Source organism: Ovis aries, chromosome 7 (assembly GCF_016772045.2).
Source record: "Ovis aries strain OAR_USU_Benz2616 breed Rambouillet chromosome 7, ARS-UI_Ramb_v3.0, whole genome shotgun sequence".
Taxonomy (NCBI): Eukaryota; Metazoa; Chordata; class Mammalia; order Artiodactyla; family Bovidae; genus Ovis; species Ovis aries.
In genome coordinates, this window is record NC_056060.1 from 80,741,694 (window position 1) to 80,754,029 (window position 12,336).

Below are 12,336 nucleotides of genomic sequence, written 5' to 3' on the forward strand. Positions count from 1 at the left end.
AAGTTGTGTTTACATAGACAGACTAACATCTTTTAGTGAAAATACATTTCTAGTTTCTTTTGAGGCTCTTTGAACTTAATATTTTCCCAAACTTTTATAAATAATAAGGTACATTCTTGAAGTACAATATAGGTATAATTTTTTCTACTGTAGATAAATATAGTAGTAAAATAGAATAAAATTTTAAAGATTTTTATTACTTTATTACTTCCAAGGTGAATATATTTTACCTTGTATCAGAAATTGCCTGTAGTAAACCTTTATCATTTCAAAATTTTTGAAAGGACCGGATAAAGAAACCCAATTTTTATGAAGTAAGCAAGTAGATACTTAATTATACTCAGTATCATGCCATTTTAAATACTTTTCAGTGACTTTTTTATGTAAGTTTCTTCCGTCCACTTACATGCTTGTGAGTGCTGATTTCTGTCTCTCTTTCCTGTCTAGCCACCACAAGCCTGCTTGCAGCACTTTACAGTTTCGTCTGTAGTATCGTGGCAGTAGCCTTACTGTATGGATTATGTTATGGGGCCTTAAAGGTGAGCATTACATGTAGTATGTTTTGTCATTAAGGCTGCTTTTCTATTGATATATGAAGATTGTTTTAAATTGACTAATTACTTTTTTCCTGGTATGTCTTCAGTATTAATTTCCATGGTCTTCATATGTTGAGCATTATTCTTATTTTCATTTAGCTTGAATTTGAGAGCAATTTTATAGTTTATTAAAAGAAAATTCTGTGCAGTAATAATAGGTTAATATTAGAAGCAGATTATTAAAAACTAAGCTGGTCTAGGATAGAGGTGGGGCATGGTGATAACAGAATATAAAATTAATTTTTGATTTTTACTTAATATGTGTAACTACTCTTCATATCAAGATTTTTTTCAAACTTAGAGAGCAAGTTCAAGTACTGCAATTTAAGATTCAGTCTAGTAAAAATTAATGCACTGAAATTTAATGTCATTATTGGTTTAGAAGAATTCGATGAGCCCTATTAGCTCCATTTTTAAGTAATTGTCTCCAAATTATAAGTAAAAATTTTAGGTTTCTCATAAACAATTCTTAATATTCTTTTTAATGATTAATACAAGATAAACAGAGAATAATAGGGTTGAAAGGGTTGTGAGAAGGGGCTTATAGCATCCTTCCTTGATTCATGTACTCAGTAGCATTTACTGTGCTTACTATGTGCCTAGTTCTGTGCTAAGTACCATTTTCTGCTTTTAAGTTGCCAGTATGTTAACTGTGGTTAACAAGTTAACTGATGCTCTTAACTGAGGGTGAATAGAGGGGATGAAGGCTGTGAAAACAGAGTATGACAGGTATATGAACTAAGACATTATCCTCTTCAATCTAAAGGGATTAGAGAAGATTTTCCAAGGGAGTGGTTTTTTACCAAAATTTGAAGGACAGTAGGAATTAGCTAGTTGAAACACGGGGTGAAGAACCATCGAGTTGTAAAGAAAGTGTGTTGTGTACAGGAAACAGCAAATAATTTGGAATTGCTGGAAATTTGGGTACATGAGGAAAGATGGCCTACAGTAAGGCTGGAAAGGTAAGCAACGACTGGATTTTGAAATATCTTTTGTCCTGAACGTATTGGGTGGAGATGGAAGACCATCAGAATAATTTGAGGTAAGGCAAGGAAATGATCAGTGTTGCATTTTAGAAAGATTACTTGGTCCCCAGTGTGAAATATAAGCAGGTAGGATCAGAAGCAGGGAGTCACTTGTGCTGCCACCTTAAAATGATAACGGCCTTCATGAAAGCTGGGCTCAGTGAAGATACTTGGGAACTCAGTGGTTAAAAGAAAAAAGCCCAAGTAGGGTCTGGGAGGACTCCTAGGCGGGTGCTGGTTTGAACAGCTGATTACATGCTGATACTAATGCACATGAGTGGAAGTATCTGAGTTTCCTGCGGAAGGGGATTGTTTACATTTAGACACTTCTGTTTGTTGGCATTAATGGGGTATCCAGGGGTACATAGCAGGTAGTTATTTGTGGTAATGATGGAAAGATTTAGAATTCATCAGCAAATTAAAGTATAAGAAAAAGATTGCAACCCTGGGTTGGCAGGAGAAAATGGACACAGATAGAACCCTGGGAAATGCCAGTATTTAAGCAGTGAATATTAAGCCGTGAATGAAACAAAATCCAACAAAGGAAACTTCAGAGGGAGTACAACGTGAAAAAATTTTTATTTAATTTGGCAGTTAATAGGATAATGGTGACTTGAGCAAAATAGCTTTTTTTTGGTATTTTGGCTGAGGAAACTAGCTAGAATTAATAGAAATTTAGGTTTGAATTGATATTAAGGAAACATTTTCTACTCTGTAGAATATAGTTGAGAAGCCTGTGTACATGAGGCAATTGTTTCCTGGGTTTTGTTTTCTAAGAAAGATCTGAGGCTTGATTGCATTTAAAAGGGGAGGTAGGAAATGGAGCAGAGAGGGAGATGCTTGATGATGGCCCAGGAAAGAGCTAGAGGTAATGAATGAGATCCAAATCCAAGCTCTCCCAGGTACACCATCTAAACCATCCTGGTATAAAGGTTTCAGATCTGTGTTTGGAGAATATGTTTTGGAAAATGGGTCATTATTTGGAAATTGCAGCCATAGAAGTTAACAGTGCAGTAAGTTTTCTAATTTTCCAAAAGCCAGTTTAACTGTAATTATGTAGCAGAAGAGCAGCAGTTGTAAAGCTGCCAGCTAGTACCTTGTGTCCTAAGACAGGCAGGGAGATATATTTTTTTCCTTCTTTCTTGGCCATGGCATTTTATACCAGACTATTTTAGTTTTAGATGTTCCCCATTGTAATAGAATAAAAAATGTGCAGATTTGGTTATGTAAATGAGTAAAGATTATATACAAAGATTTTATCATAGCAGTGTTTATAACAGCACAAGCTGTAAATGACCCAATATTTGTCATTTGTGGCTAGTTAAATTAATTATGGTATAGCCCCACAATGGTATACCATACAATCATGAAAATGAATAAAAATAGATTTCTCTGTGCAAATGTGAGATTTCCAAGACGTATTATTTTTCTTTTTTTCCAAGCTGTATTGACATGTAGTTGACAAATAAAAATTAAGATATTTAAAGTGTATGTGATGATGATTTGATATACATTTAAATTGTGAAAGAACTCCCCCCATTAAGTTAACACATTTATCACCTCACATATTTAGTTTTTTTTTCCATGGGTAAGAATGTTTAAGTTTACTCTCTTAGCAAATTTCAGTTCTGCAATACAGTGTTATCAACTATCACTGTGTTACTTATTAGCTTCTCAGACCTTATTCATCTTTTAATTTTTTATTAAGGTATAATTGACAAATAACATTAGTTTCAATATTTATGTATATTGCAAAATGAGACCACAATAAATCTAATTAATATCTGTCTCCATGTGTTAGTTGCTCAGTCATGTCCAACTCTTTGCAATTGCATGGACTGTAGCCCATCAAGCTCCTCTGTCCATGGGATTCTCCAGGCAAGAATACTGGAGTGGGTTGCCATTTCCTTCTCCAGGGGATCTTCCCGACACAGGGATTGAACCTGGGTCTCCTGCATTGCAGGCAGATTCTTTACTGTCTGAGCCACCGGGGAAGCCACTATAGATAATTACAAATATTTTTCCTTATGGAGAGAACCTTTAAGATCCTGTCCTCTTAGCAACTTTCACATACGAAATGCAATATCATTAACTCTGTACTTACTACCTTTTAGTACTTATTTATCTTAAAACTGGAAGTTTGTGCCTTTTGACCCTCTTTATCCATTTTGACCACACCTTACCTAAGTTCTGTTTTATAACTCTTTCACCAACCTTTCCCTGTTTCCCCTACCTCCCAGTCCCTGGCAAGCACTTTTCTATTCTCTGTTTCTATGAGTTAATTTTTTTTCCCCATTTTATGATTCCGCGTATAAATGGTAAGATGCAGTATTTGTGAATCTCTGTGGCTTATTTCCCTTAGTATATTGCCCTCCAGTTTCATCCATGTTTTTGCAATTAACAAGATTTCCTTTTATTTAGGTTGAATAATATTCCTGTGTGTGTGTGTGTTAATACAAAGGAAAACAATATGCCAAAAAATAAATGTTCCCTTTGTGCCTTTATTTAAAAACACACCTGATAACTTATATATACATAGAGCATTTATGGAAGAATACACAAGAAATTGATCATAGAAGTTACTTTTGGACAGTTAGATTCATTGAGGAACTTTATTGCATATCTTTAGGAATGGTTCAATTTTTTTAATCTATTCACTAATACAGACATTTATTAGATTGATAAAAAAGTAATTGTGGTTTTGGACCATGAATTTTAAATCATGGTAAATAGACTTGACCACATGTTTATTAATCAGGATAGGATCCATGACAATCAACCCATTTTTGCCAATGAGAAATAAGTTTGTTTATTCCTGTAGCATAAAAACCCATGCTTCAGGATTTGATGAACTCGTGGAAAGCATTTTCTGCCTCCTGCTGTTTGTGGAAGTGATTTCCTTGCAAAAAGTTGTGGAGATGCTGGAGGAAGTGGTAGTCAGTGAGAGGTCAGTTGAATATGGCACATGAGGCAAAACTCTGTAGCCCAGTTAGTTCAACTTTTGAGGTTTGGTAGTGCAACGTGCAGTCAGGCATTGTCATGGAGAAGAATCGTGCCTATTCTGTTGAACAGTGTGGGCTGCTGGCATTGCAGTTTTCAGTGCATCTTATCAATTTGCTGAGCATACTTCTCAGATGTAGTGGTTTCACCAGAATTCAGAAAGCTCTAGTGGACCAGATGGGCAGCAGACCACCAAACAGTTACACAGTGCCCATGACCTTTTTGATGGAAGTCTGGCTTTGGAAAGTGCTTTGGAGTTTCTTCTTGGTCTAGCCACTGAGCTAGTCATCACTGGTTGTCGTATAAAATCTACTTTTCTTCACACATCCTAATCCAATCAAGAAGTGTTTTGTTGTTGCACAGAATAAGAATATGACACTTCAAAACAGTAACTTTTCAAAAAATTTTCAGTCGGCTCATGAGGCACCCACTTATCCAGCTTTTTCATCTCTCCAGTTTGCCTCAAATGGTGAACAACCATAGAATGGTTGATGTTGAAGTTCTGCAGTAACTTCTCGTGTATTTTTAAGAGGATCAGTTTCAATGATCCTCTCAATTGGTTGTTGTCAAATTCCGATGGCCGACCATTAACGCTCCTCATCTTCAAAGCTTTCGTCTCCTTTGCAAAACTTCTTGAACCACCACTGCACACTGTACATTGGTTACCAGTTCTTGGACCAAATGCGTTGTTGTTGCAAGTGGTCTCTGCTGCTTTACAACCCATTTAGAACTCAAATTTTAAAATTGCTCACATTTACCTTTTATCTAGCACCATTTCTAAAGTAAATGTAAATAGCAGGTAATAAGTCATTAGCAAAAAACATAAGCAAGAAATGCACATAAAAATAATGTATAACATAATTTAAGAATGTGTTTAAGAATGTATCCCAATATCAAACAGCAAAGTTCAGCAATGCAAAACCATAATTACTTTTGCACCAACCTAATGAACCGTGAACTTCCAGATGTTCAAGCTGGTTTTAGAAAAAGCAGAGGAACCAGAGATCAAATTGTCAATATCCACTGGATCATCGAAAAAGCAGGAGAGTTCCAGAAAAACATCTATTTCTGCTTTATTGACTATGTCAAAGCCTTTGACTGTATGGATCACAATCAGTTCAGTTCAGTCGCTCAGTTGTGTCTGACTCTCTGCAACCCCATGAATCACAGCACGCCAGGCCTCCCTGTCCATCACCAACTCCCGGAGTTCACTCAGACTCACGTCCATTGATGCCGTCCAGCCATCTCATCCTCTGTCGTCCCCTTCTCCTCCTGCCCCCAATCCCTCCCAGCATCAGAGTCTTTTCCAATGAGTCAACTCTTCGCATGAGGTGGCCAAAGTACTGGAGTTTCAGCTTCAGCATCATTCCTTCCAAAGAAATCCCAGGGCTGATCTCCTTCAGAATGGACTGGTTGGATCTCCTTGCAGTCCAAGGGACTCTCAAAGTCTTCTCCAACACCACAGTTCAAAAGCATCAATTCTTCGGCACTCAGCCTTCTTCACAGTCCAACTCTCACATCCATACCTGACCGCTGGAAAAACCATAGCCTTGACTAGATGGACCTTAGTCGGCAAAGTAATGTCTCTGCTTTTGAAATGTTATCTAGGTTGGTCATAACTTTTCTTCCAAGGAGTAAGCGTCTTTTAATTTCATGGCTACAGTCACCATCTGCAGTGATTTTGGAGCCCCCAAAAATAAAGTCTTGACACTGTTTCCCCATCTATTTCCCATGAAGTGATGGGACCAGAAGCCATGATCTTTCTTTTCTGAATGTTGAGCTTTAAGCCAACTTTTTCACTCCTCACAAGAAACTGTGGAAAACTCTGAAAGAAATGGGAATACCAGACCACCTCACGTGCCTCTTGAGAAACCTGTATGCAGGTCAGGAAGCAGCAGTTAGAACTAGACATGGAACAACAGACTGGTTCCAAATAGGAAAAGGAGTATATTTTCCTTATAAGTTAAGTCAAGTCGCTCAGTTGTGTCCGACTCTTTGCGACCCCATGGACTGTAGCCCACCAGGCTCCTCCGTCCATGGGATTCTCCAGGCAAGAATACTGGAGTGGGTTGCCATTTCCTTCTCCAGGGGATCGTCCCGACCCAGGGATCGAACCCAGGTCTCCTATATTAGAGGCAGACGATTTAACCTCTGAGCCAAGGCTGTGTATTGTCACCCTGCTTATTTAACTTATATGCAGAGTACGTCATGAAAAATGCTGAGCTAGATGAAGCACAAGCTGGAATCAAGATTGCCAAGAGAAATACCAGTAACCTCATATATGCAGATGACACTACCCTTATGGCAGAAAGTGAAGAACTAAATAGCCTCTTGATGAAAATGAAAGAGGAGAGTGAAAAAGTTGACTTAAAACTCAACTAAGATCAGAAAACTAAGATCATGACTAAGATCATGACATCTGGTCGCGTCACTTCCTGGCAAATAGATGGGGAAATAGTGAAAACAGTAGCTGACTTTATTTTTTTGGGCTCCAAAATCACTGCAGATGGTGATTGCAGCCATGAAATTAAAAGACGCTTACTCCTTGGAAGAAAAGTTACAACCAACCTAGAAAGCAGAGATGCTACTTTGCCAACAAAGGTCCATCTAGTCAAAGCTGTGGTTTTTCCAGTGGTCATGTATGAATGTGAGAGTTGGACTATAAAGAAAGCTAAGTGATGAAGAATGATGCTTTTGAACCGTGGTGTTGGAGAAGACTCTTGAGAGTCCCTTGGACTACAAGGAGATCCAACCAGTCCATCCTAAAGGAGATCAGTCCTGGGTGTTCATTGGAAGGACTGATGTTGAATCTGAAACTCTAATACTTTGGCCACCTGATGCGAAGAGCTGACTCATTTGAAAAGACCCTGACACTGGGAAAGATTGATCGCAGGAGGAGAAGGGGATGACAGAGGATGAGATGGTTGGATGGCATCACTGACTCAATGGACATGCGTTTGGGTAAACTCCAGGAGTTGGGGATGGACAGGGAGGTCTGGAGTGCTGCGGTTCATGGGGTCTCAAAGAGTCAAACACGACTGAGTGACTGAACTGAACACATCTATTAGAAATTCTGGCTTCTGATTTTTTTGTTTACATTTTTTCCTGTGAACTTTAAAGCTCATTAAAAGTTTACAGTTTTCCTCTAAGACAGCTTTATTACTTACTGTTACATACATACTTCCTACATCTTTAGATATTTTTAAAGAGATTGCTAGAACGTGGGCCATTGTTTACTGAAGTAAAAGCATTTAGACCCAGTACAGCGTGTAGAACAAATTCAGCTCTTAATCTTTTAATCATCATATTTCATGATTCAGAATTATTAATGTAAATAAAATAAGTCATTTTGAGACCAATTTAAGGATGCTTTTCTTTTGTCTGAGAGAAATAAAAAGTATTGTCAAGCGTTTGTTAAATAATACTTGTTTTGAGGCAGAATTTATACACAATGGATCTTAAGTACACAGTTTGACAGGTTTTGACAAATCATGTACCTGTGTGATATACACCCCTAGTGAGATATAAAATAGTTTCTCACCATCAGAAGGTTCCCTCTGGTTCGTTCCCAGTCACTTTCCTTGTAGGTTTTGTACCCCTTTTTCCCTTCCTCAGAGTTACCACTTTCAGTTCTTTGAGCTGATTCTTTAGGTGTTTGCCTCTGTATCTCTAAGTAACTAATTTATACTTCTTATAATTTGTCAAGTTTTAGGCATTAGCCATGGACTGCACATTATGGAAGCTGTAGGCTTAACTTTGTTTTCCCTCTCTCCCCACATTTCTATTAGACAGTCTTCCTTGTCTCCCTCATACACCTGATGCTAATGCTGTTCTTACATACATTTCATTTTCTCCTCTATTTTGTTGCCTTATGTATTTATCTCTCTTTCATTCTGAAACTCTTCACATACTGTTTAATTTTATGCTCAGCAAATTCAAACATATAAGGAAGTTCAGTTTTTGGTTCTACCGGTTAACTGGACATATTTAAATCGTCTCTATCTTAGTTTCCTCATGTATAAATTAGAGAGTAACAGTACATATCTCCAAGGATGATTCTAAGAATTTATAAATACTTACAAAGATCTGAGAAAGAAGCTTGACACAGAGTATGATATACATAATATGATGATGATGATGATTAGGTTTTTATGTAGCCATTAAAGAGAAGGTCTCTGTTGTGATGTGGAACAATTTCCAAGGCTTTATTATTAAATGGGGGAGGGGAGCAGATTGTGTAATAAACTACCGTTTGATTACCTACTCCACCATTCTCCCCGCTTGAATCCCCAGAGACAAAGGTGCTCACCTCACAGGCTTGCTTAGGAACTGTTAGCTATTCCTTTCACCAGTGGTGTCTACGCTGCACCAGGAACCGTGTTAGCAGACTCCAGAGATACTGCAGTGAGCAAAGCAGACATGGCATGCCCACGTGTCTGGTGACCTCAGAAGCAAGCTTTGTGTTACTTATTTCTGGGAATATACAGCTGTTCACTCAAGAAGCACTGAATGCCTAGTGCTCTAGGGAATATAATGGCATATGAACAAAGGCATCTAGAAAGTAGTGTACCAAATGTCAGCAGTTTGTTTTGCCTTAAGTATTATATCATGTGTTGCCTTTTCCTGCACCAGTATTATATATAATCAAAAGTTTGCTACAAGTTATTCTGTTTTTTAAAAAATAGGACGTGATTTACTATAAACTTAAGTTTAGTTCAGTCACTCAGTCGTGTCCGACTCTTTGCAACCCCATGAATCGCAGCACGCCAGGCCTCCCTGTCCATCACCAACTCCCAGAGTTCAGTCAGACTCACGTCCATCAAGTCAGTGATGCCATCCAGCCATCTCATCCTCTGTCGTCTCCTTCTCCTCCTGCCCCCAATGCCTCCCAGCATGAGAGTCTTTTCCAATGAGTCAGGTCTTCACATGAGATGGCCAAAGTACTGGAGTTTCAGCTTTAGCATCATTCCTTCCAAAGAAATCCCAGGGCTGATCTCCTTTAGGATGGACTGGTTGGATCTCCTTGCAGTCCAAGGGACTCTGAAGAGTCTTCTCCAACAGCACAGTTCAAAAGCATCAATTCTTCGGCTATAAACTTAATACCACTTAAAATATGACAGAAATTGATAGCAGCAGGTATCAGAAACAAATGCGCCATTCCTAGTGTATAATAGAGCTTTAGTACCAAAAGCAACCTGATGGTCATTTAGCAGTTAGATTCTTGTTCGTCAGAAAGTAATAAGTCTATATGGAATAAAATGCAATTGGTAACATTACTGAAAAGGTTTTGTTTAATTCTGTTATCTTCTCCAAAATACTGACATAAAAGGATTATATGATAGATTGTGAATTAGAAGCATATTGTTCTGTCATACTTTTTCTTTCTCCAACAGGATTCTTGGGATGGCCAGCATATTCCAGTGCTTTTCTCCATTTTTTGTGGCTTATTAGTTGCAGTATCGTATCATCTCAGCCGACAAAGCAGTGATCCATCTGTGCTTTTGTAAGTGATCACTTGTTATTGAATTAGAGAAATTTAAATAAATTGGCATTTCTTTTAAGTTAACTTCCAAGATCTGTTTTTCCACTGCACTGTCAAAACACTGTTGACTTATCTCTATTTGGTTTCAAAATATATTAACTTTGGGTCATTGTAATCACCAAGGCTGAGAGTATTTGTTAGCTTTTAGCTTTTTGTCCTCTAAGATGTTACACTGTATTTTTATTATAATATTCTTATTGTATGCTTATTTATGGCATCTTAAACTTTCTCGTTTGTTAATTAGTAAATATGGGCTTTCCTGGTGGCTCATACATTAAAGAATCCACCTGCAATGCGGGAGACCTGGGTTCAGTCCCTGGTTTGGGAAGATGCCCTGGAGGAGGGCATGGCAACACACTCCAGTATTCTTGCCTGGAGAATCCCCATGGACAGGGGAGTCTGGCAGGGGTAGCCCATGGGGTCTCAGAGTTAGATGCGACGACTGAGCGACTAAGCGTGCATACACATGATGAGTAGATATACTTGGATCACTTTGTTTTCTGTTATATCATAAAGTTTATTTGTCATTTGAAATACTAGTTTATAGGTTATGATTTTCTCTCTCTCTTTTTTTAACATAAAGCTCTTTGGTGCAATCCAAGATTTTTCCAAAAACAGAAGAGAAAAATCCAGAAGACCCTTTGTCTGAAGTAAAAGATCCACTGCCTGAAAAACTTAGAAATTCTGTTGTAAGTTTTAACTTTTTAAGATCACCTCAAATTGAATTTTAATACAGTTCATCATATTGTATAATGAACATTTTAGGGGGTAGCACAATTTTAGTAACTGGGAAAAATACATGTATATTATTATTGTACATGGTTGGTGGTTTTTATTTCAGATTTTCACATGTAAGAAATGCTCATTCCTCAAAGTTTGTTTTGATGTAGAACAGTATGCTAAATATTCATTTTAGATAAGGTGAAAGAATACACAGAAGAACTATACAAAAAAGATCTTCACAACCAAGATAATCACGATGGTGTGATCACTCACCTAGAGCCAGACATTCTGGAATGTGAAGTCAAGTGGGCCTTAGGAAGCGTCACTACAAACAAAGCTAGTGGAGGTGGTGGGATTCCAATTGAGCAATTTCAAATCCTGAAAGATGATGCTGTGAAAGTGCTGCACTCAATATGCCAGCAAATTTGGAAAACTCAGCAGTGGCCACAGGGCTGGAAAAGGTCAGTTTTCATTGCAATCCCAAAGAAGGGCAATGCCAAAGAATGCTTAAACTACCACATGATTGCACTCATCTCACACACTAATAAAGTAATGCTCAAAATTCTCCAAGCCAGGCTTCAGCAATACGTGAACCATGAATTTCCAGATGTTCAAGCTGGTTTTAGAAAAGGCAGAGGAACCAGAGATCAAATCGCCAACATCCGCTGGATCATGGTAAAAGCAAGAGAGTTCCAGAAAAACATCTATTTCTGCTTTATTGACTATGCCAAAGCCTTTGACTGTGTGGATCACAATAAACTGTGGAAAATTCTGAAAGAGATGGGAATACCAGACCAGCTGAACTGCCTCCAGAGAAATCTGTATGCAGGTCAGGAAGCAACAGTTAGAGCTAGACGTGGAACAACAAACTGGTTCCAAATAGGAAAAGGAATACGTCAAGGCTGTATATTGTCACCCTGCTTATTTAACTTATATGCAGAGTGCATCATGAGAAATTCTGGGCTGGATGAACCACAAGCTGGAATCAAGATTGCCAGGAGAAATATCAATAACCTCAGATATGTGGATGGTACCACCCTTATGGCAGAAAGTGAAGGAAGAACTAAAGAGCCTGTTGATGAAAGTGAAAGAGGAGATTGAAAAAGTTGGCTTAAAACTCAACATTCAGAAAACTAAGATCATGACATCTGGTCCCGTCACTTCAGTAGCTGACTTTATTTTGGGGGGCTCCAAAATCACTGCAGATGGTGATTGCAGCCATGAAATTAAAAAGACGCTTACTCCTTGGAAGGAAAGTTACGACCAACCTAGACAGCATATTAAAAAGCAGAGACCAAAAAAAAAAAAAGCAGAGACATTACTTTGCCAACAACGGTCCATCTAGTCAAGGCTGTGGTTTTTCCAGTGGTCATGTATGGATGTGAGAGTTGGACTATAAAGAAATCTGAGCGCCGAAGAATTGATGCTTTTGAACTGTGGTGTTGGAGAA

The 12,336-nt window shown here is 38.1% G+C and overlaps 1 protein-coding gene across 6 annotated transcripts in view; it reads left to right on the plus strand.

Annotated features, from left to right (window-relative positions):
• PCNX1 (pecanex 1) overlaps positions 1-12,336 on the plus strand; it is a 189,021-nt gene that overhangs the window by 111,386 nt on the left and 65,299 nt on the right. For all 6 annotated transcript variants that reach the window (XM_015097153.3, XM_027971972.2, XM_027971971.2 and 3 more), the window contains 3 exons: positions 448-539; positions 10,015-10,124; positions 10,747-10,852. In XM_015097153.3, coding sequence (XP_014952639.3) covers positions 448-539; positions 10,015-10,124; positions 10,747-10,852 — 308 coding nt within the window. The remainder of the gene's footprint in view (positions 1-447; positions 540-10,014; positions 10,125-10,746; positions 10,853-12,336) is intronic.